The sequence below is a fragment of the Bombina bombina genome, chromosome 1 (assembly GCF_027579735.1).
Source record: "Bombina bombina isolate aBomBom1 chromosome 1, aBomBom1.pri, whole genome shotgun sequence".
Lineage (NCBI taxonomy): Eukaryota > Metazoa > Chordata > Amphibia > Anura > Bombinatoridae > Bombina > Bombina bombina.
Genome location: NC_069499.1, coordinates 251,329,079 through 251,354,695, shown reverse-complemented (window position 1 = coordinate 251,354,695; position 25,617 = coordinate 251,329,079). Strand labels below are relative to the sequence as shown.

The 25,617-nt window shown below is 41.3% G+C and overlaps 1 protein-coding gene across 1 annotated transcript in view; it reads left to right on the top strand.

Annotated features, from left to right (window-relative positions):
- ARHGAP5 (Rho GTPase activating protein 5) overlaps positions 1-25,617 on the top strand; it is a 487,952-nt gene that overhangs the window by 48,651 nt on the left and 413,684 nt on the right. The window contains exon 2 of the mRNA XM_053697926.1: positions 20,973-24,857. Coding sequence (XP_053553901.1) covers positions 21,150-24,857 — 3,708 coding nt within the window. The 5' untranslated portion in view covers positions 20,973-21,149. The remainder of the gene's footprint in view (positions 1-20,972; positions 24,858-25,617) is intronic.

Here is a 25,617-nt window from a genome sequence, read left to right as displayed (position 1 = left end):
CAAAGATAATTCGCTGGGCAGAGTCTCACTCTTGCCACCTGTCAGCAATCCACATCCCGGGAGTGGAGAACTGGGAGGCGGATTTCTTGAGTCGCCAGACTTTTCATCCGGGGGAGTGGGAACTTCATCCGGAGGTCTTTGCCCAAATACTTCGACGTTGGGGCAAACCAGAGATAGATCCCATGGCGTCTCGCCAGAACGCCAAACGTCCTCGCTACGGGTCCAGATCCAGGGACCCGGGAGCGGTTCTGATAGATGCTTTGACAGCACCTTGGAACTTCGGGATGGCTTATGTGTTTCCACCCTTCCCGCTGCTTCCTCGATTGATTGCCAAAATCTAACAGGAGAGAGCATCAGTGATTCTAATAGCGCCTGCATGGCCACGCAGGACTTGGTATGCAGATCTAGTGGACATGTCATCCTGTCCGCCTTGGTCTCTACCTCTAAGACAGGACCTTCTGATACAGGGTCCATTCAAACATCAAAATCTAACTTCTCTGAAGCTGACTGCTTGGAAATTGAACGCTTGATTTTATCAAAACGTGGTTTTTCTGAGTCGGTTATTGATACCCTGATACAGGCTAGGAAGCCTGTTACCAGAAGGATTTACCATAAGATATGGCGTAAATACCTATACTGGTGCGAATCCAAAGGTTACTCCTGGAGTAAGGTTAGGATTCCTAGGATATTGTCCTTTCTACAAGAAGGTTTAGAAAAGGGTTTATCGGCTAGCTCATTAAAGGGACAGATCTCAGCTCTGTCCATCTTGTTACACAGGCGTCTGTCAGAAAATCCAGACGTCCAGGCTTTTTGTCAGGCTTTAGCTAGGATCATGCCTGTGTTTAAAACTGTTGCTCCGCCATGGAGTTTAAACCTTGTTCTTAACGTTCTACAAGGAGTTCCGTTTGAACCCCTTCATTCCATTGATATAAAGTTGTTATCTTGGAAAGTGTTATTTTTAATGGCTATTTCTTCGGCTCGGAGAGTCTCTGAGTTATCAGCTTTACATTGTGATTCTCCTTATTTGATTTTTCATTCAGATAAGGTAGTTCTGCGTACAAAACCTGGGTTCTTACCTAAGGTAGTCACTAACAGGAACATCAATCAAGAGATCGTGGTGCCTTCCCTGTGCCCGAATCCTTCTTCAAAGAAGGAACGTCTTCTACACAATCTGGATGTAGTTCGTGCCCTCAAGTTCTACTTGCAGGCAACTAAGGATTTTCGACAAACGTCTTCCCTGTTTGTCGTGTACTCTGGTCAGAGGAGAGGTCATAAGGCTTCGGCTACCTCTCTCTCCTTCTGGCTTCGTAGCATAATTCGTTTAGCCTATGAGACTGCTGGACAGCAGCCTCCTGAAAGAATTACAGCTCATTCTACTAGAGCTGTGGCTTCCACTTGGGCCTTTAAGAATGAGGCCTCTGTTGAACAGATTTGCAAGGCTGCAACTTGGTCTTCGCTTCATACTTTTTCCAAATTTTACAAATTTGACACTTTTGCTTCTTCGGAGGCTATTTTTGGGAGAAAGGTTCTTCAGGCAGTGGTTCCTTCTGTATAATGAGCCTGCCTATCCCTCCCGTCATCCGTGTACTTTTGCTTTGGTATTGGTATCCCAGAAGTAATGATGACCCGTGGACTGATCACACATAACAGAAGAAAACATAATTTATGCTTACCTGATAAATTCCTTTCTTCTGTTGTGTGATCAGTCCACGGCCCGCCCTGTTTTTTAAGGCAGGTAAATATCTTTTAAATTATACTCCAGTCACCACTTCACCCTTGGTTTCTCCTTTTTCGTTGATTCTTGGTCGAATGACTGGGAGTGACGTAGAGGGGAGGAGCTATATGCAGCTCTGCTGGGTGAATCCTCTTGCATTTCCTGTTGGGGAGGAGTTATATCCCAGAAGTAATGATGACCCGTGGACTGATCACACAACAGAAGAAAGGAATTTATCAGGTAAGCATAAATTATGTTTTTCGTTCCTTTCGCAATTTCAGGAATGGACCGGCCTCTAATTCCGCATCCTCTAAACAAGAGGGTAATGCTTCACAAACCAAGCCAGCCTGGAAACCGATGCAAGGCTGGAACAAGGGTAAGCAGGCCAAGAAGCCTGCTGCTGCTAACAAAACAGCATGAAGGAGTAGCCCCCGATCCGGGACTGGATCTAGTAGGGGGCAGACTCTCTCTCTTTGCTCAGGCTTGGGCAAGAGATGTTCAGGATCCCTGGTCTCTCAGGGTTATCTTCTGGAATTCAAGGAACTACCCCCAAGGGGAAGGTTCCACATGTCTCACTTATCCTCAAACCAAATAAAGAGACAGGCATTCTTACATTGTGTAGAAGACCTGTTAAAAATGGGAGTGATACACCTAGTTCCAACGGCGGAACAGGGGATGGGATTTTACTCAAATCTGTTTGTAGTTCCCAAAAAAGAGGGAACTTTCAGACCAATTCTGGATTTAAAGATCCTAAACAAATTTCTCAGGGTTCCATCGTTCAAAATGGAAACCATTCGAACGATTCTACCTACAATCCAGGAAGGTCAATCTATGACTACCGTGGATCTAAAGGATGCGTATCTACATATTCCTATCCACAGGGATTATCATCAGTTCCTAAGGTTCGCCTTTCTGGACAAACATTACCAGTTTGTGGCCCTCCCATTCGGATTAGCCACTGCTCCAAGGATTTTCACAAAGGTACTCGGGTCCCTTCTAGCGGTTCTAAGACCAAGGGGCATTGCAGTAGTACCTTACTTGGACGACATTCTAATACAAGCGTCGTCTCTTTCAAAGGCAAAGGCTCACACAGACATCGTTCTGGCCTTTCTCAGATCTCACGGATGGAAGGTGAACATAGAAAAAAGTTCCCTGTCTCCGTCGACAAGAGTTCCTTTCTTGGGAACAATAATAGATTCTTTAGAAATGAGGATTTTCCTGACAGAAGTCAGAAAGTCAAAACTTCTAAACATTTGTCAAGTTCTTCATTCTATTCCACGTCCTTCCGTAGCTCAGTGCATGGAAGTGGTAGGATTGATGGTTGCAGCAATGGACATAGTTCCTTTTGCGCGAATTCATCTAAGACCATTACAACTGTGCATGCTGAAACAGTGGAATGGGGACTATACAGACTTGTCTCCAGTGATTCAAGTAGATCAGAAGACCAGAGACTCACTCCGTTGGTGGCTAACCCTGGACCACCTGTCCCAGGGAATGAGCTTCCGCAGACCAGAGTGGGTCATCGTCACGACCGACGCCAGTCTAGAGGGCTGGGGCGCGGTCTGGGACTCCCTGAAAGCTCAGGGACTATGGTCTCGGGAGGAGTCTCTTCTCCCGATAAACATTCTGGAACTGAGAGCGATATTCAATGCTCTCAGGGCTTGGCCTCAACTAGCAAAGGCCAGATTCATAAGATTCCAATCAGACAACATGACAACTGTTGCTTATATCAATCATCAGGGGGGAACAAGGAGTTCCCTGGCGATGAGAGAAGTGACCAAAATAATAAAATGGGCGGAGGATCACTCCTGCCACCTATCTGCGATCCACATCCCAGGAGTGGAAAACTGGGAGGCGGATTATCCGAGTCGTCAGACATTCCATCCGGGGGAGTGGGAACTCCACCCGGAGATCTTTGCCCAAATAACTCAATTATGGGGCATTCCAGACATGGATCTGATGGCGTCTCGTCAGAACTTCAAGGTTCCTTGCTACGGGTCCAGATCCAGGGATCCCAAGGCGACTCTAGTGGATGCACTAGTAGCGCCTTGGACCTTCAACCTAGCTTATGTGTTTCCACCGTTTCCTCTCATTCCCAGGCTGGTAGCCAGGATCAAAAAGGAGAGGGCCTCGGTGATCTTGATAGCTCCTGCGTGGCCACGCAGGACTTGGTATGCAGACCTGGTGAATATGTCATCGGTTCCACCATGGAAGCTACCTTTGAGACAGGATCTTCTTGTACAGGGTCCATTCGAACATCCAAATCTGGTCTCCCTCCAGCTGACGGCTTGGAAATTGAACGCTTGATTCTATCAAAGCGTGGGTTTTCAGATTCTGTGATAGATACTCTGGTTCAAGCCAGAAAACCGGTAACTAGAAAAATTTACCATAAAATATGGAAAAGATATATCTGCTGGTGTGAATCCAAGGGATTCTTATGGAATAAGATCAAAATTCCTAAGATCCTTTCCTTTCTACAAGAAGGTTTGGATAAAGGATTATCAGCGAGTTCTCTAAAGGGACAGATTTCTGCTTTATCTGTCTTGTTACACAAACGACTGGCAACTGTGCCAGATGTTCAAGCATTTGTTCAGGCTCTGGTTAGAATCAAGCCTGTTTACAGACCTTTGACTCCTCCCTGGAGTTTAAATCTAGTTCTTTCAGTTCTCCAAGGGGTTCCGTTTGAACCTTTACATTCCATAGATATTAAGTTGTTATCTTGGAAAGTTTTGTTTTTGGTTGCTATTTCTTCTGCTAGAAGAGTTTCTGAGTTATCTGCTCTGCAGTGTAATCCGCCCTCTCTGGTGTTCCATTCAGATAAGGTTGTTTTGCGTACTAAGCCTGGTTTTCTTCCAAAGGTTGTTTCCAACAAAAATATTAACCAGGAGATAGTTGTACCTTCTTTGTGTCCGAATCCAGTTTCAAAGAAGGAACGTTTGTTACACAATTTAGATGTAGTCCGTGCTCTAAAATTCTGTTTAGAAGCTACAAAAGAGTTCAGACAAACATCTTCTCTGTTTGTCGTCTATTCGGGTAAAAGGAGAGGTCAAAAAGCGACTTCTACCTCTCTTTCCTTTTGGCTTAAAAGCATCATTCGATTGGCTTACGAGACTGCCGGACGGCAGCCTCCTGAAAGAATCACAGCTCACTCTACTAGGGCTGTGGCTTCCACATGGGCCTTCAAGAACGAGGCTTCTGTTGATCAGATATGTAAGGCAGCGACTTGGTCTTCCCTGCACACTTTTGCCAAATTTTACAAATTTGATACTTTTGCTTCTTCGGAGGCTATTTTTGGGAGAAAGGTTTTGCAAGCCGTGGTGCCTTCTGTTTAGGTAACCTGATTTGCTCCCTCCCTTCATCCGTGTCCTAAAGCTTTGGTATTGGTTCCCACAAGTAAGGATGACGCCGTGGACCGGACACACCAATGTTGGAGAAAACAGAATTTATGCTTACCTGATAAATTACTTTCTCCAACGGTGTGTCCGGTCCACGGCCCGCCCTGGTTTTTTAATCAGGTTTGATTAATTATTTTCTCTAACTACAGTCACCACGGCACCCTATAGTTTCTCCTGTTTTTTCCTCCTGTCCGTCGGTCGAATGACTGGGGTGGGCGGAGCCTAGGAGGGACTATATGGACAGCTTTTGCTGGGACTCTTTGCCATTTCCTGTTGGGGAAGAGATATTCCCACAAGTAAGGATGACGCCGTGGACCGGACACACCGTTGGAGAAAGTAATTTATCAGGTAAGCATAAATTCTGTTTTTCTCTTGTTAAGTGTATCCAGTCCACGGATCATCCATTACTTGTGGGATATATTCCCTTCCCAACAGGAAGTTGCAAGAGGATCACCCACAGCAGAGCTGCTATATAGCTCCTCCCCTCACATGTCATATCCAGTCATTCTCTTGCAACCCTCAACATAGATGGAGGTCGTGAGAGAACTGTGGTGTTTTATACTTAGTTTATTTCTTCAATCAAAAGTTTGTTATTTTTAAATGGCACCGGAGTGTGCTGTTTTTTCTCAAGCAGTATTTGGAAGAAGAATCTGCCTGCGTTTTCTATGATCTTAGCAGAAGTAACTAAGATCCACTTGCTGTTCTCACACATTCTGAGGAGTGAGGTAACTTCAGAAAGGGAATGGCGTGCAGGTTTTCCTGCAACTAAGGTATGTGCAGTAAAATATTTTTCTAAGGAATGGAATTGACTAAGAAAATGCTGCTGATACCGAAGTAATGTAAGTAAAGCCTTAAATGCAGTGAAAGCGACTGGTATCAGGCTTATTAATAGAGATATATACTCTTTATAAAATGTGTTTTCAAACGTTTGCTGGCATGTTTAATCGTTTTTTCAACGTACATTTGGTGATAAAACTTATTGGGGCATAATTTTTCCACATGGCTGGCTTAATTTCTGCATAGAAACAGTTAACTGAGGCTTCCCACTGTTGTAATATGAGTGGGAGGGGCCTATTTTAGCGCTTTTTTGCGCAGTAAAAATTCAGACTCAGACTTCCTGCTTCTTCCTGCATGATCCAGGACTTCTCTAGAGGGCTCAAAAGGCTTCAAAAGTCATATTGAGGGAGGTAATCAGTCACAGCAGAGCTGTGACAGTGTGTTTGAATGTTTTTAAAAAAACGTTTTTCTCTATTGTTTATCCGTTTTGGGTATTAAGGGGTTAATCATCCATTTGCAAGTGGGTGCAATGCTCTGCTAACTTAATACATTAACTGTGAAAATTTGGTTGGTATAACTGCTTTGGTTCATTGTTATTTCAACTTGAGACAGGTTTTGTGCTTCTTAAAGGCGCAGTAGCATTTTTTATATTGCTTGTAAACTTATTGTGAAGTGTTTTTCAAGCTTGCCAGTCTTATTGCTAGTCTGTTTAAACATGTCTGACATAGATGAATCTACTTGTTCATTATGTTTGAAAGCCAGTGTGGAGCCCCATAGGAATATGTGTACTAAATGTATTGATTTCACTTTAAATAATAAAGGTCAGTCTTTATCTATAAAAGAATTATCACCAGACGACGAGGGGGAAGTTATGCCGACTAACTCTCCTCACGTGTCAGTACCTTCGCCTCCCGCTCAGGGGGCGCATGCTATTATGGCGCCAAGTACATCAGAGACGCCCATAGCAATTACTTTACAGGACATGGCTACAATCATGAATAATACCCTGTCAGAAGTATTATCTAGATTGCCAGAATTGAGAGGCAAGCGCGATAGCTCTGGGAGTAGGAGAGATGCAGAGCGCGCTGGTGCTGTAAGAGCCATGTCTGATACTGCATCACAAATTGCAGAACATGAGGACGGAGAGCTTCATTCTGTGGGTGACGGATCTGATCCGGGGAAACCTGATTCAGAGATCTCTAATTTTAAATTTAAGCTTGAGAACCTCTGTGTATTGCTTGGGGAGGTTTTAGCTGCTCTGAACGACTGTAACACAGTTGCAATTCCAGAGAAATTGTGTAAGCTGGATAGATACTATGCGGTACCGGTGTGTACTGATGTTTTCCCTATACCTAAAAGGCTTACAGAAATTATTAGCAAGGAGTGGGATAGACCCGGTGTGCCCTTTTCCCCACCTCCTATATTTAGAAAAATGTTTCCAATAGACGCCACTACACGGGACTTATGGCAGACGGTCCCTAAGGTGGAGGGAGCAGTTTCTACTTTAGCAAAGCGTACCACTATCCCGGTTGAGGACAGTTGTGCTTTTTCAGATCCAATGGATAAAAAATTAGAAGGTTAACTTAAGAAAATGTTTGTTCAACAAGGTTTTATCCTGCAGCCCCTTGCATGCATTGCGCCTGTCACTGCTGCTGCGGCATTCTGGTTTGAGTCTCTGGAAGAGGCCATTCACACAGCTCCATTGGATGAAATTATGGACAAGCTTAAATCACTTAAGCTAGCTAACTCATTTGTTTCTGATGCCATTGTACATTTGACTAAACTAACGGCTAAGAACTCCGGATTCGCCATCCAGGCGCGGAGGGCGCTATGGCTTAAATCCTGGTCAGCTGACGTGACTTCTAAATCTAAATTACTTAATATTCCTTTCAAGGGGCAGACCTTATTCGGGCCCGGCTTAAAGGAAATTATTGCTGACATTACTGGAGGTAAGGGGCATACCCTTCCTCAGGACAGGGCCAAATCAAAGGCCAAACAGTCTAATTTTCGTGCCTTTCGAAATTTCAAGGCAGGAGCAGCATCAACTTCCTCCGCTCCAAAACAGGAAGGAACTGTTGCTCATTTCAGACAGGCCTGGAAACCTAACCAGTCCTGGAACAAGGGCAAGCAGGCCAGAAAACCTGCTACTGCCCCCAAGACAGCATGAAGGAACGGCCCCCTATCCGGAAACGGATCTAGTGGGGGGCAGACTTTCTCTCTTCGCCCAGGCGTGGGCAAGAGATGTCCAGGGTCCCTGGGCGTTGGAGATCATATCTCAGGGATATCTTCTGGACTTCAAGGCTTCTCCTCCTCAAGGGAGATTTCATCTTTCAAGGTTATCAGAAAACCAGATAAAGAGGCATTCCTACGCTGTGTACAAGACCTCCTAGTAATGGGGGTAATCCACCCAGTTCCGTGGACGGAACAAGGACAGGGATTTTATTCAAATCTGTTCGTGGTTCCCAAGAAAGAGGGTACCTTCAGACCAATTTTGGACCTAAAGACCTTAAACAAATTCCTAAGAGTTCCATCATTCAAAATGGAAACTATTCGGACCATCCTGCCCATGATCCAAGAGGGTCAGTACATGACCACAGTGGACTTAAAGGATGCCTACCTTCACATACCGATTCACAAAGATCATCATCGGTTCCTAAGATTTGCCTTTCTAGACAGGCATTACCAATTTGTAGCTCTCCCCTTCGGGTTGGCTACGGCCCCGAGAATCTTTACAAAGGTTCTGGGCTCACTTCTGGCGGTTCTAAGACCGCGAGGCATAGCAGTGGCTCCGTATCTAGACGACATCCTAATACAGGCATCAAGCTTTCAAATTGCCAAGTATCATACAGAGATAGTTCTGGCATTTCTGAGGTCGCATGGGTGGAAGGTGAACGTGGAAAAGAGTTCTCTATCACCACTCACAAGAGTCTCCTTCCTAGGGACTCTGATAGATTCTGTAGAAATGAAAATTTACCTGACGGAGGCCAGGTTATTAAAACTTTTAAATGCTTGCCGTGTCCTTCATTCCATTCCACGCCCGTCAGTGGCTCAGTGCATGGAAGTAATCAGCTTAATGGTAGCGGCAATGGACATAGTGCCATTTGCGCGCCTGCATCTCAGAACGCTGCAATTGTGCATGCTAGGTCAGTGGAATGGGGATTACTCAGATTTGTCCCCCCTACTAAATCTGGATCAAGAGACCAGAGATTCTCTTCTCTGGTGGCTATCTCGGGTCCATCTGTCCAAGGGTATGACCTTTCGCAGGCCAGATTGGACGATTGTAACAACAGATGCCAGCCTTCTAGGCTGGGGCGCAGTCTGGAATTCCCTGAAGGCTCAGGGATCGTGGACTCAGGAGGAGAAACTCCTCCCAATATATATTCTGGAGTTAAGAGCAATATTCAATGCTCTTCTAGCTTGGCCTCCGTTAGCAACACTGAGGTTCATCAGATTCCAGTCGGACAACATCACGACTGTGGCTTACATCAACCATCAAGGGGGAACCAGGAGCTCCCTAGCGATGTTAGAAGTCTCAAAGATAATTCGCTGGGCAGAGTCTCGCTCTTGCCACTTGTCAGCGATCCACATCCCAGGCGTGGAGAACTGGGAGGCGGACTTTCTAAGTCGTCAGACTTTTCATCCGGGGGAGTGGGAACTCCATCCGGAGGTGTTTGCTCAACTGGTCCATCGTTGGGGCAAACCAGAACTGGATCTCATGGCGTCTAGCCAGAAAGCCAAACTTCCTCGTTACGGATCCAGGTCCAGGGACCCGGGAGCGACGCTGATAGATGCTCTAGCAGCTCCTTGGTTCTTCAACATGGCTTATGTGTTTCCACCGTTTCCTCTGCTGCCTCGACTGATTGCCAAGGTCAAACAGGAGAGAGCATCGGTGATTCTGATAGCGCCTGCGTGGCCACGCAGGACCTGGTATGCAGACCTAGTGGACATGTCGTCCTGTCCACCATGGACTCTACCTCTGAGACAAGACCTTCTAATACAAGGTCCTTTCAATCATCCAAATCTAATTTCTCTGAGACTGACTGCATGGAGATTGAATGCTTGATCCTATCAAAGCGTGGCTTCTTCGAGTCAGTTATTGATACCTTAATACAGGCACGAAAGCCTGTTACCAGGAAAATCTACCATAAGATATGGCGTAAATACCTGTATTGGTGCGAATCCAAGAGTTACTCATGGAGTAAGGTTAGGATTCCTAGGATATTGTCCTTTCTCCAAGAGGGTTTGGAAAAAGGCTTATCAGCTAGTTCGTTAAAGGGACAGATTTCTGCTCTGTCTATTCTTTTGCACAAGCGTCTGGCAGAAGTTCCAGACGTCCAGGCTTTTTGTCAGGCTTTGGCTAGGATTAAGCCTGTGTTTAAAACTGTTGCTCCTCCGTGGAGCTTTAACTTGGTTCTTAAGGTTCTTCAAGGAGTTCCGTTTGAACCCCTTCATTCCATTGATATTAAACTTTTATCTTGGAAAGTTCTGTTTTTGATGGCTATTTCCTCAGCTCGAAGAGTCTCTGAGTTATCTGCCTTACATTGTGATTCTCCTTATCTGATTTTTCATTCAGACAAGGTAGTTCTGCGTACCAAACCTGGGTTTTTACCTAAGGTGGTTTCTAACAGGAATATCAATCAAGAGATTGTTGTTCCATCATTGTGTCCTAATCCTTCTTCAAAGAAGGAACGTCTTTTGCATAATCTGGACGTAGTCCGTGCCTTGAATTTTTACTTACAGGCTACTAAAGATTTTCGTCAAACATCTGCCCTGTTTGTCGTTTACTCTGGACAGAGGAGAGGTCAAAAAGCTTCGACAACCTCTCTCTCCTTTTGGCTTCGGAGCATAATACGCTTAGCCTATGAGACTGCTGGACAGCAGCCCCCTGAAAGGATTACAGCTCATTCTACTAGGGCTGTGGCTTCCACCTGGGCCTTTAAAAATGAGGCCTCTGTTGAACAGATTTGCAAGGCTGCGACTTGGTCTTCGCTTCACACCTTTTCAAAATTTTACAAATTTGACACTTTTGCTTCTTCGGAGGCTGTTTTTTGGAGAAAGGTTCTATAGGCAGTGGTTCCTTCCGTTTAAGTTCCTGCCTTGTCCCTCCCATCATCCGTGTACTTTAGCTTTGGTATTGGTATCCCACAAGTAATGGATGATCCGTGGACTGGATACACTTAACAAGAGAAAACATAATTTATGCTTACCTGATAAATTTATTTCTCTTGTAGTGTATCCAGTCCACGGCCCGCCCTGTCCTTTTAAGGCAGGTCTAAATTTTAATTAAACTACAGTCACCACTGCACCCTATGGTTTCTCCTTTCTCGTCTTGTTTCGGTCGAATGACTGGATATGGCAGTGAGGGGAGGAGCTATATAGCAGCTCTGCTGTGGGTGATCCTCTTGCAACTTCCTGTTGGGAAGGAGAATATCCCACAAGTAATGGATGATCCCTGGACTGGATACACTACAAGAGAAATACATTTATCAGGTAAGCATAAATTATGTTTTTCTATTATCAAAAATTGGTTGTTTTCTTGGTATTTGTTAAAAAAAAAAAAGAGAGCTGTAAGCTCAAGCGTGAATGTGTCTGGAGCACTATATGGCAATAGTTTTGCAAGAATGTTATCCATTTGTAAGAGCATTAGATGGCAGCACTATTTCTTGCCATGTAGTGCTCCAGACACCTGCCAAGGTATGTCTTCAACAAAGTATATCATTGGAAAGAAGCAAATTTGATAATAGAAGTTAAACTGGAATATTTTGTATATTTTTTTAATTTGTATGCTCTGTTTGGTTTTTTTTTTGGCGCCAAGCTGTATTTCCCGCACAGCTATTGGCTAAGAGGGGGAAAACGTCACCTCTCAGCCAAATAGCGTTCTGCCATGGGCTGCCTTTAGCTGCTCAGCGCCGCGAACGCTGTTAACAAATAAAGGGGCTTTCAGAATGAAGTATTTTATACTTCATGAATGAAAGTCCCTTTATTTGTTACGATGGTAAATCCTAGTGTTTCGCAAACTCTAGGATTTACCATCACTTTTAAAGTCATGGTCAGCTGACATGGTTTCTAAATCTAGAAAACTCCCTTTTTAAGGGAAAATTTTTGTTTTGGCCTGGTCTATATACAATCCTTTCTACTATAACCGGAGGAAAGGAAGTCTTTCTTCCCCAGTACCAGAGGTCTAAGGGAAAGAGTAGAGCATTCAGTCATTTTCGTTCCTTTTGTCAATCAAGAAACCAAAGTTCCTTTTCTCTTTTCAGAAATTGGATTCTTCCAGACCTTCCTGGAAATCCAATTCCAATTGGATCAAAGCTAAACAGTCAAAGTCTTCTTTCTCTTTAGAAATCTGCATGATGGTGTGCCCCCCCCATCCAGATTTTCTTCTGGTAGTGTGTGGATTACGCATTTTTCGGGGACACCTTGTTGCAGTCTTTTTATGAATTTTGAGTTTGAAATATAATTTCCTTGTGGTACAGAATAGGCTTCAAATCAAGACGTCCCAAAAGAAGGTTTATTCTATTTTCTGTGGGCATGAATGGGTTAAATTTACAGGGTCTCCAGCTGCCTTATCCCAAATCCTTTTCCGGACATAATGGCCAACGCACATTAATCCTTAAAATCCTGCCTACACTTCCATAAACATGAACATTTGCTGCCACCAACCAAAAGCTTATTACTTAGGACTTTTTGGGCTTACCCTAAATTACAGTTGCATTAACACCTAAAAAAAACCAAATGTTTAAAAAAAAACTTTGGTAAAAGTACGCTTACCCCTAGAAGATCTTGATGAGGAAAGGTAAAAATATTAACATGTGGTACGAGCTGGAGTACCGAGCACTAAGTTTGATAGTAGTTGAAGTTGATTACCTTTGTTATTGATGATGATGCAACAAGGCAAACATTTTGAAAATGTCTTATGAAGTAACTGATTATATGCCTAATTAACCATGTGAAATTGAAAAAAATAACAAATAAAAAAAAAACACTTTGGTAAAATTTTTCTCAAGCTCACGTAAGCCGTAAATTAAGTAAGGCAGCTGGAGGCTCTGTAAAGGCCCGTACTTTCCCTGTTGTCACAGCTTGGGTGGTAGCCCTGTCTATGGCAAGCCTGAAGCAGTGGTTGATATTTGTGAACTTTTGGGGTGGTGTAGGCAAGATTTGGAAGTTAAATTGTGTGGCATGTGTGCCCTGGTAGTAAAATGGGATACTGTAAAGGATTACAGTTCATTCTACTAGGTCAATTTCTACTTCCTGGGCGTTTAGGAATGAAGCTTCGGTTGATCAGATTTGCAAAGCAGCAACTTGGTCCTCTCTGCATACTTTTACTAAATTCTACCATTTTGATGTGTTTTCTTCTTCTGAAGCAGTTTTTGGTAGAAAAGTACTTCAGGCAGCGGTTTCTGTTTGAATCTTCTGCTTATGTTTTCATTAAACTTTATTTTGGGTGTGGATTATTTTCAGCAGGAATTGGCTGTCTTTATTTTATCCCTCCCTCTCTAGTGACTCTTGCGTGGAAGATCCACATCTTGGGTATTCATTATCCCATACGTCACTAGCTCATGGACTCTTGCTAATTACATGAAAGAAAACATAATTTATGTAAGAACTTACCTGATAAATTCATTTCTTTCATATTAGCAAGAGTCCATGAGGCCCACCCTTTTTGTGGTGGTTATGATTTTTTTGTATAAAGCACAATTATTCCAATTCCTTATTTTATATGCTTTTGCACTTTTTTCTTATCACCCCACTTCTTGGCTATTCGTTAAACTGAATTGTGGGTGTGGTGAGGGGTGTATTTATAGTCATTTTGAGGTTTGGGAAACTTTGCCCCTCCTGGTAGGAATGTATATCCCATACGTCACTAGCTCATGGACTCTTGCTAATATGAAAGAAATGAATTTATCAGGTAAGTTCTTACATAAATTATGTTATTTCTGACGGAGGTCAGAAAATCAAAGCTCTTAACCACTTTCCGAGGTCTTCATTCCATTCCTCAGCCATCAGTGGCTCAGTGTGTGGAGGTAATCGGACTCATGGTAGCGGCAATGGACATAGTTCCTTTTGCCCGCCTACACCTCAGGCCACTGCAACTGTGCATGCTCAAACAGTGGAATGGGGATTATGCAGATTTATCTCCTCAACTGCATCTGGACCAGGAGACCAGGGATTCTCTTCTCTGGTGGTTGTCTCAGGACCACCTGTCTCAGGACCACCTGTCTCAGGGAATGTGTTTCCGCAGGCCGGAGGGGCTCATAGTAATGACAGATGCCAGCCTGCTAGGCTGGGGTGCAGTCTGTAACTCTCTGAAAGCACAGGGCTTATGGTCAAGGGAGGAAACTCTCTTTCCGATAAACATTCTAGAACTGAGAGCGATATTCAATGCGCTCAAGGCGTGGCCTCTGCTAGCTGCGGCCAAATTCATCAGATTTCAGTCGGACAACATCACGACTGTAGCTTACATCAATCATCAAGGAGGAACACAGAGTTCTCTAGCGATGTTGGAGGTAACCAAAATAATTCGATGGGCAGAGGATCACTCTTGCCATCTCTCAGCAATCCATATCCCAGGGGTAGAGAACTGGGAGGCGGAATTCCTAAGTCGTCAGACTTTTCATCCGGGGGAGTGGGAACTCCTTCCGGAGGTATTTGCCCAGCTGACTCAGCTATGGGGTACACCAGAATTGGATCTGATGGCGTCCCATCAGAATGCCAAACTTCCTCGTTACGGGTCCAGGTTACGGGATCCCCAGGCGGTACTGATAGATGCTCTAGCAGTGCCCTGGTCCTTCAATCTGGCCTATGTATTTCCACCGTTTCCTCTCCTCCCACGTCTGGTTGTCATAATCAAGTAGGCGAGAGCTTCGGTGATTCTGATAGCACCTGCATGGCCACGCAGGACTTGGTATGCAGACCTAGTGGACATGTCATCGGTTCCACCGTGGACTCTGCCAATGAGGCAGGACCTTCTAATACAAGGTCCATTCACACATCCAAATCTAATTTCTCTGCGTCTGACTGCTTGGAGATTGAACGCCTGATCCTATCTAAGCGTGGTTTCTCTGAGTCGGTCATTGATACCCTGATTCAAGCTAGAAAGCCTGTCACCAGGAAGATTTATCATAAGATTTGGTGCAAATATTGTTATTGGTGTGAATCCAAGGGTTACTCATGGATATTGTCCTTTCTCCAAGAAGGATTGGAGAAGGGATTATCAGCTAGTTCCTTAAAAGGACAAATATCTGCTTTGTCTATTCTTTTACACAAACGTCTGGCAGATGTCCCAGACGTTCAAGCATTTAGTCAGGCCTTGGTCAGAATCAAGCCTGTGTTTAAACCTGTTGCTCCACCATGGAGCCTAAACTTAGTTCTTAAAGTTCTTCAAGGGGTTCAGTTTGAACCTATGCATTCCATAGATATTAAGCTTCTATCTTGGAAAGTTTTGTTTTTAGTAGCTATCTCTTCGGCTCGAAGAGCTTCTGAGCTAGCTGCTTTACAGTGTGACTCACCTTACCTTGTTTTCCATGCAGATAAGGTGGTTTTGCGTACCAAACCTGGGTTTCTTTTTAAGGTTGTTTCTAATAGCAATATCAATCAGGAGATTGTTGTTCCTTCACTGTGTCCTAATCCTTCATCAAAGAAGGAACGTCTGTTGCACAATCTTGATGTGGTTCTTGCTTTAAAGTTCTACTTACAAGCCGCTAAAGATTTCTGTCAAACATCTTCATTGTTTGTTGTTTATTCTGGTAAACGGAGAAGTCAAAAGGCTACGGCTACCTCTCTTTCCTTTTGGCTGAAAAGCATCATCCGTTTGGCTTATGAGACTGCTGGCCAGCAGCCTCCTGAAAGAATTACTGCTCATTCTACTAGAGCAGTGGCTTCCACATGGGCTTTTAAAAATGAGGCTTCTGTTGAACAGATTTGTAAGGCGGCGACTTGGTCTTCGCTTCATACTTTTTCCAAATTTTCCAAATTCGATACTTTTGCTTCTTCGGTACCTGTCTTGTCCCTCCCTTCATCCGTGTCCTAAAGCTTTGGTATTTGTATCCCACAAGTATGGCTGAATCCGTGGACTCGATACATCTTACAAGAGAAAACATAATTTATGCTTACCTGATAAATTTCTTTCTCTTGTGATGTATCGAGTCCACGGCCTGCCCTGTTTATTTAAGACAGGCAGTATATTTTTATTTAAAAAACTTCAGTCACCACTGCACCCTATAGTTTCTCCTTTTTCTTCCTAGCCTTCGGTCGAATGACTGGGGAGTGGAGCTAAGGGAGGAGCTATATAGACGGCTCTGCTGTGGGTGCTCTCTTTGCCACTTCCTGTAGGGAAGGAGAATATCCCACAAGTATGGATGAATCTGTGGACTCGATACATCACAAGAGAAATACATTTATCAGGTAAGCATAAATTTGTTTTTTTCCAGTCATGTGACTGCTATTGAAAAGCTTTTGGAAACCAATGCACTAATTAAAATAGCCAGTAGGTGGAGTTGTCAGCTTGTTTTGTAGCAAAGATATGCAACTTAAAGGGACACTGAACCCAATTTTTTTCTTTCATGATTCAGATAGAGCATGCAATTTTAAGCAACTTTTTAATTTACTCCTATTATCAATTTTTCTTCCTTCTTTTGCTATCTTTATTGGAAAAGGAAGGCATCTAAGCTAAGGAGCCAGCAAATGTTTGGTTTCAGAACCATGGACAGCATTGGTTTATTGGTGCTGCCCAATCAGCAAGGACACAACCCAGGTTGTTCACCAAAAATGGGCCGGCATCTAAACTTACATTCTTGCTTTTCAAATAAACATACCAAGAGAATGAAGAAAATATGATAATAGGAGTAAATTAGAAAGTTGCTTAAAATTGCATGCTCTATCTGAATCACAAAAGAAAAAATTTGCCTTAAATGGATCTGTGACAACAGATCAGACCAGATCTATTGAGCAAAATTTAGCAGGCACTTCCCTATTATCTTCCTCTCCAGCAGATTCAGGTGAAGGTGACTAATTGCTTATTAATCACTGCAGATTGAAATGCATAGAATAGGTGCACACCCAATATTATCTAACATGCTAACAATGCAGAGATCTGATTGCAGAAAAATGCAAGTAAAAAAAAAGTTTTTTTAGTTCATTAAACTTAGTTTGATGATGATAGTCTATATTTTTAGGTTTATAATGCTGTTTAGCATTTCAAGTCTTCATTTCAAAGCTTTAAAAATAATGTATTAGGTGTTACTTAGGACAATTTTGAGAGGGTCCTGGAACCTAACTCCCTCACTTCCCATTGACTTACATTATAAACTGGGTTTCAATTTACAACGGTTTCGATTTACAACCATTCCTCCTGGAACCTAACCCCGGCGTAAACTGAGGGCTTACCTGTTTGTGTGTATGTATATGTGTGTATATATATATATATATATATATATGTATATGTGTGTGTATCTGTTAAATCAAAGTAAACATAAAGAGACTGTTTGTTTGCACTTAGAATTTCTTTCTGAAGCCTCTGCCTCTACAGCTTGATAAGGGAGCAAGCATGTTCAGAACTGAAAGGGACACTAAACCCAAGTTTTTTTCCTTTCATGATTCAGATAGAGCATGCAATTTTAAGCAACTTTCTAATTTACTCCTATTATCAATTTTTCTTCATTCTCTTGCTTTCTTTATTTGAAAAAGACGCATCTAAGCTAAGGAGTCAGCCAATTTTTTGTTCAGAACCCAGAACAGCACTTGTTTATTGGTGCTGTCCAATCCGCAAGGTCAACCCAGGTTGTATAGTTTTGCTTATTTTTTTTTTTAATAACTTGGTGCAGTTCTTTAGACTCCTAACCAAGTCCCCAAAGTATCAGATGTAGACTCTGTTCTACAGATTGATTGCTGCTTGCTCCTCTTTTGTGTAATGGGTCTTTTTATATGCAGGGGAAGGGTGAAGTGTCTGATCTTCCTGTTTTCATAGCCCCTTTCAATGGGTGTCACAGGCTAATGTCATCAACAGTGCTAAACTGAGAGCTCCAAGTAAGTTTTTAAAATGTTTTATACTGGATTTTTAGATCAGTATCTGCATATTCTTCTTTATAGTAGTGTCTATTACATGCAGTTATATGAAAATTGATGTATACTTTCCCTTTAAGTTGCATTATGCAGTATGGACAAGATCTGATTTCTTGTCTCTCTAGCATTCTGTCTATATAGTAAACCAGCAAATTGTACTCAAGAAGATTTGCCATCAAGTTAGATATGTTTTCCAGTAGAGACATCACCCCAGTTGTGGGGTTGTGACAGGAAGTAAAGGACACTGCACAAATGAAGTTTAATATAAGAAGAAAAAAAAGTTTAAAATCATTTTAAAATGGTGAATGATACATATTGCAATGATTGCTATTTCTTATAAGCCACTGATAAGCAATATATTTTTCCTTTTTTTTTTTTTTTATTACAACAATGAAAGAGACTCTTTATATCCCTAAAATGAAGTGGCTTTATCTTTCACTACCTAACTAAACTCATTGCTTCTTTTATAAAACTGTGTATACTGCTGTACTCTTTAGTGTACTTATTGGGAGATACCCTTTTGGGTTTATCATTTTTTTAGTTCTATTCTTTGATAGGTCAGAACAAATTCAAGAAGTCATAAAGACAGTTCCCTTTTAAATTTTTATTTAAATTCTGCATGGCTTTTTTTTTATTTTTTATAAAAATAAAATATTTTGTCAGTCTCTTATGGTTGGGAAAATTTACAATATAGACTATTAAAATTCCAATCGTTCTTAAACAGTTTGTGGAGTAGAATATCCAATTTGTAATGGGCTACCGACAGCAGTGCATTTTATTTTAGGCTTCTAATCTTCTCTGGATTGATGAGATTAGACTAAGGAGGATTAACTAGTTTTTGAATTAGAGATCTAGTTTTCTTGCATTTAAAAAAAAAAAAAAAATGGCTTTACCTTTAAAATCAGAAGGAAAAAAAATAGAAATGTCAGTACCACCAAAAAAAATTAAATTGTGATCTTGGTTCCTTTACTCCATTCTTTCAGTAAATGTCATTTCTATTTAGAATAGCGTAGCACATTTAATGCTTTTTTTTGTGTTTAACTCTTTTAGGTAGCATTATTTTTTTTTTCATATTTGACTTTTTATATTGAGGATTTTCAAACAGTACAACAGACAGTAAAAGTCACAAGTGTTACAATTTTAGACACAGTAACATACAGAATACATGAACAAGTTATATTGAAATTAGTAACTGAAATAGTAAGTGACAAGAGCTTCTGAATCCTACATTTTATAATAGCATATTGAGGTGATTACTGAGCTGACCACATGTGGGTCTCATGGTCATGAGAATAAAATAGATATGGCAGTCTCTTGAAAGGCCACTCCTGGACCTTATGACAAGATAAATACAAAATATATATATATAAGGGGGGGGGGGGGAAGGGTGGTCAGCAGGCAAAGAGGCGCTATAAATGTAAACTTAGGAGAAAATATAAAGTATGATAGTACAATGGCTTCTTGACCCTCAAATTTATAATATTTCCAATAATTAATTCCATCCAAAACACTTAAGGGCCCTCTTAGACCAAGCCCATCTTAATGATAGAATAGGAGAGGATCAAATAATCGGTTACAGTGTACTCAGGAGCTTGGTAAAGATAAAATAGACAGCAATTATGCATAAGAGCAATAACATGATCATCCTATACCTAAGATATAAACTACTAAGATAATGATTAGCTGTATATAAACATAGAACTCAGGGAGATACTAACATTTAATCTTAATGGTATTACTACTGCAGGTTCCTTAAAGGAGATAGTGTGTTTCAATGGAACGATAGGTACTATCTGGACGTGTTGCTATCTAGAGCCCCCAGAGCCTGCCAGTATGTCTCGACAGAAAACTATGAGCCAGTAGAGTGTACCAAATATACATCCTAAGCTGTAGAGACCTCAGTTGTGAGCAGGAGTATATTTTACAATTTAAGCCCCATATAAATAAAGGATCACTCTTGGACCTAACTAGCCTAGTAATATAGTAAAGAGGAATAATGGTGGCTATTCTGAGGCCTTAGTACATTTATAAATGCTAGTAATCAGCCACTGATAGAACTCCATAAACATAAATTAGGGAACTATATAAAAGCAGATCTAATAGAAATTGGATTAAATTGCTAACTGTAGTATAAAATGGATAGGTACTGAGGGCAAGGCCCACTCTTACTTAAGGATAAATAAAGACTCAGGGATAGAATATGTTAGATTCTAAGTTGCATAAAGTCCCTAAATTAACAACTCTGGCAACAACAAATAAAATGAAATATAATTGCAGGCGGAATTGTCCTTAATAACAATGCGTAAGTCCGTATACTGATCATAATATAATACCACATTTTTCTAGGATAAATAAATTAAGCTTAGCTCCCTTATAACGTGAAGTGCCTTATAGAATGATGCCTCATTATAATCGATGAACATTTTAATGCCATTTCATGTTCAGTGTTATGCACAGAACATTTTGCTAACCGGAGACAGTGTAATACTCTTCTGTTATTAAGCTGTCCAAGAACAAATTAGTTGCTAATTTAACATAAATTAATGACAATGTATGCAATAAACAAAACTATTTTTAATATTGGCTAATTTTAGCTTAATATGCACACCACCTAACTGATTTTAATTGCACCTGGCTAAAATTCAAGTCAATATTACACTAAAATTACCCAAAATTAAACATTTTTAATGTTTGTTGCACTAATTATCATTGACTCATTTTGTTAAATAATGCAGTAAATTTTGTATAAGCAACATTTATCAATTACAGCAAATTTTATAATATTGCTCCTTGTTGCACTTCCCCACGGTGCCACCCAGCTGGAAAACATTTCTGTTGATAACACACACCATAGGTTACTTTTGAATATGTTTGTTTCCATTTAAATTTGAAGTGTGTATGTATGTTTTGATAATATAACATATATTCCAATACGTAAACATTTATTTCATTCTTATACTATAAAGCATTTTATTTATTTTGACCACAAATGAAAGTACACTCTTTTCTGCTTTTATTCTTTGCAGATTTCCAACAAGTATTCAAAAATGATGATCAGCATAAATCCAGTAATAAAGAAAGTTGGACAAGATGGAGAATACCATGTTGAGTTTTGAGTTACATTTGGATACCATTAGAAAATAAGGAAGAATGAGAAATTTACCCATCTGTCTAAATGAGCTCAGAAGGATGAAAGGGGAGTGATGATGGCAAAAAATAAGGAACTGCGCCCCCCATCATATACCATTAGTGTGGTAGGATTGTCAGGAACCGAGAAGGATAAAGGAAACTGTGGAGTTGGAAAGTCATGCCTCTGCAACAGATATGTGCGACCAAAAGCTGATGAATATTATGCAGAGCATACCTCTGTGCTTAGCACAATTGACTTTGGGGGACGTGTTGTCAACAATGACCACTTTTTGTATTGGGGTGACGTAATTCAAATTGGAGAGGATGGAGTGGACTGTAAGCACCACATCATTGAACAGACTGAGTTCATTGATGATCAAACTTTCCTTCCACATAGGAGTACAAATCTTCAACCCTATATAAAGAGAGCAGCGGCTTCTAAACTTCAGTCTGCAGAGAAATTAATGTATATTTGCACAGATCAGCTTGGACTGGAACAGGATTTTGAACAGAAACAAATGCCTGATGGAAAGCTGACCATAGATGGTTTTGTATTGTGCATTGATGTTAGCCAAGGATGCAATAGAAAATTTGAAGATCAGCTTAAGTTTGTAAATAATCTTTATTCCCATGTAGTAAAAGCAAAAAAACCAATAATTATTGCAGTAACAAAGTGTGATGAGTGTGTGGACCATTATCTTAGAGAGGTTCAAGGGTTTGCTTCCAACAAAAAAAACCTAATAGTAGTTGAAACATCAGCTCGAAATAACATCAATGTTGAGACCTGTTTCACTGCACTAGTTCAAATGTTGGACAAAACACGAGGGAAACCCAAAATAATTCCTTACCTGGAAGCCTTCAAAACCCATCGGCAGCTTGTTGCTTCTGCTACTGATAAGTTTGAGAAGCTTATTGTGCAAACTGTGCGGGATTACCACACAACTTGGAAAACAGTCAGTAATAAATTAAAAAACCATCCTGACTATGAAGACTACATTAACTTAGAGGGAACAAATAAAGCCAAAAATACATTTTCAAAACATATAGAGCAACTCAAACAGGAGCACATTAAAAAAAGAAAAGAAGAATATCTTAAAACTCTACCCAGAACACTTAATACTTTACTACCCAAACTTGAGGTGATTGAGAACCTTAGCTGGGCTGAAGCTCTTCAACTTTTAGACAAAAATTCGGATTTCAGCTTATGGTTTGTTATGCTGGAAAACCCTCCATGGGATCAGTCTGACCATATTGACAAAGTGAATGACAGGAGGGTTCCCTTTGATCTTCTTTGTACATTGGAAGCTGAGAAGATTTATCAAAACCATGTTCAGCACCTAATTTCTGAAAAGAGGAGAGTGGAAATGAAAGAGAAATTCAAAAAAACACTTGAGAAAATACCATTTATTTCCCCTGGGCAACCCTGGGAAGAGGTTATGTGTTTTGTTCTGGAAGATGAAGCTTATAAATTCATAAATGAAATAGACCGAGTGGAGGTCTACCGCAAACATCAGCGAGAAATTATTGAAAAAGCCAAAGAAGAATTCCAAGAAATGCTTTTTGAGCACTCTGAACTGTTCTATGACTTGGATCTTAACGCTACACCTAGCACTGACAAAATGAGTGAAATTCATGCTGTCCTTGGAGAAGAGCCAAGATACAAAGCTTTACAGAAACTTGCCCCTGACAGAGAATCTCTTCTTCTTAAGCACATAGGATTTGTTTATCACCCCACTAAAGAAACTTGTCTAAGTGGCCAAAACTGTATGGACATTAAAGTAGAACAGGTACTTGCCAATAGTCTTCTACAGTCAAACCTTGGCCGTCTAAACCTATATCGTGATAGTACTAATCTTGATAAGGTGAACCTTCTTATTCTTGGTAAAGATGGACTAGCCCAGGAATTAACAAATGAAATAAGGACACAATCAACAGATGATGAATTTGCTTTGGATGGAAAAATATATGAATTAGATCTAAGGGCCGTGGATGCAAATTCCCCATATTTTTTTAGTCAGTTATGGGCCACTACTTTTAAACCACATGGGTGTTTTTGTGTTTTTAGCTCAATTGAATCACTTAATTTTATTGGTGACTGCATTAACAAGATTAGATGTGAAGCCCAGGCTAGGAGAGACAAAGATGTTGCAAACCTTCCATTTACTTTAATTTTAGCTAACCAGCGGGAGAGCACCAGTAAGGGTTTGCCAATTTTGCGGCATCAAGGGCAACAGCTAGCTAATAAACTGCAGTGCCCCTTTGTAGATGTACCTGCTGGCACGTACCCACGCAAATTTAATGAGGCTCAAATTAAGCAGGCTCTAAGAGGAGTATTAGAAACTGTCAAACACAATTCTGATGTTGCCAGTCCAGTTCCCACTATAAAAGATCTTTCGGAAGCAGACTTAAGAATTGTGATGTGTGCCATGTGTGGGGATCCCTTCAGTGTTGATCTCATCCTTTCTCCATTTCTTGATTCTCGCACTTGTAGTGCTGCTCAGCCTGGCCAAAACAACTCCCTAATGCTTGACAAAATAATTGGTGAGAAAAGAAGACGGATACAAATAACCATATTATCATACCACTCCTCAATTGGTGTACGGAAGGATGAACTAGTTCATGGGTATATCTTGGTTTATTCTGCCAAACGAAAAGCTTCCATGGGGATGCTCCGTGCATTCCTGTCAGAAGTTCAGGATACTATTCCTGTGCAACTTGTAGCAGTCACAGATAGCCAAGCAGACTTTTTTGAGAATGAGGCCATCAAGGAGCTAATGACAGAAGGGGAACATATAGCCACTGAGATTACAGCTAAATTCACAGCTTTGTATTCACTCTCTCAATACCACCGTCAGACAGAGGTGTTTACCCCATTTTTCAGTGATGTTTTAGATAAGAAAACTTTGATAGAGAACTCTTATTTGGCAGAAAGCTCCAGGGACGTTGGTCAACAATGTGAAGATGTTTTTATCCACTCCCCACGTGGTAATTCTCCAGCTTATAGCTGCTATCCCGATTCAGAGGATGATACCGAAGCACCACCACCATACAGCCCTATTGGAGATGATGTGCAGTTGTTGCCAAAGGGTCGTTTGGATAATGAAGGAAATGAGTATCCAATACATAGTACTCCACTTAACGACCATGAGCGTAACCATAAAGTGCCTCCCCCTATAAGACCCAAACCAGCTGCTCAGAAATCAAAAGTTAATAGATTAGACCCAAACCTAGTAAAAACCATTGAAGCTGGCATCAGTAGGAACCCAAGAAAACAAGCTTCTCGTGTCCCCCTTGCACACACTGAGGATTTGGATGCTTCAGATAACTACTCAGAACCAGTTGATTCCATAAACAAACCAAAAGACTTTGTCAATGACATCTACGCAATCCCAGATGATAGTGCGAACCACTTAATTAAAATTCGCCACTTTTTTCCGAATGCACAAGGAGATGAGGAGAATGGCATATCAGACGGGCCTTCAAGGGGTCAAGGAGAAAGGAGACCATCAAAGTATAAGTACAAGTCAAAAACTCTATTCAGCAAAACAAAATTATACACTTACAGACGGACACATTCAGATGCCAGTGACGAGGAGGCATTCACTACAAGTGGAAAAGACCGAAAGCGGAAACCAAAACACAGAGGAAGTGAAGAGGATCCTCTGCTTTCTCCTGTTGACACTTGGAAAGGAGGCATAGACAACCCAGCTATCACCTCTGACCAAGAACACGAAGAGAGGAAGACAAAAAAGAAGGCACCAAAAGTGAAAGAAGATAAGAAGGTAGGTTGATTTATCAAGCCTTTACATTTATTGCAAAAATAATTATCTGTCTGTCTACTTTTCATGTGCAGTTCTAGTACATTGTATGAAGTTTATTGCATGTTCTATTAGAAACAAATATAAATGAATGTAACTCTTTATAAATCTAAAGATAGTTCAAGGGACAGTAAAGTAAAAATTTAACTTTCACGATTTTACTTCAAATTTCCTTTGTTCTTTTGGCATCCATTGTTGAAGAGTAAAGCTAGGTAGGCTGACAGGAGCTCAGAAGCAGGCATGTGTCTTTAGCAGTCTATGGCAGCAATATGTGTCTGTATAACATTGCTATAAACAATGTTGTAAACACTGCTACGAGATGGCCACACACATGCACACTCGTGAGCTCACCTAAGATTACTCTTTTACAAAGGATACCAAGAGAACTAAGCAAAATTAAAAACATAAGTAAATTGAAAACTTGTTTAACATATGATAACAAATCTGTGGGAGCAGATATAAAGAGAGGCGCCTTATGGGACAGTATCGTGGTGTAACAACGAGAACAGGAGACAGGACAACACAGACGGTCAGGGTACTCACAAAAGTGTTGGCATAAACGTATGCCACACTAAGCAGGACGGAACCTTAGTCGTCCGCCAGACGGTCCAATGGGAGGATAGATCCGGCAATCCAGGGTCCAATCCGCAGCAACAGAAGTCAGAGCGTCAGAGGCACACAGCGTCTGTGATAGGATCAGTACCTAGGAGCCTCCATATGCTGC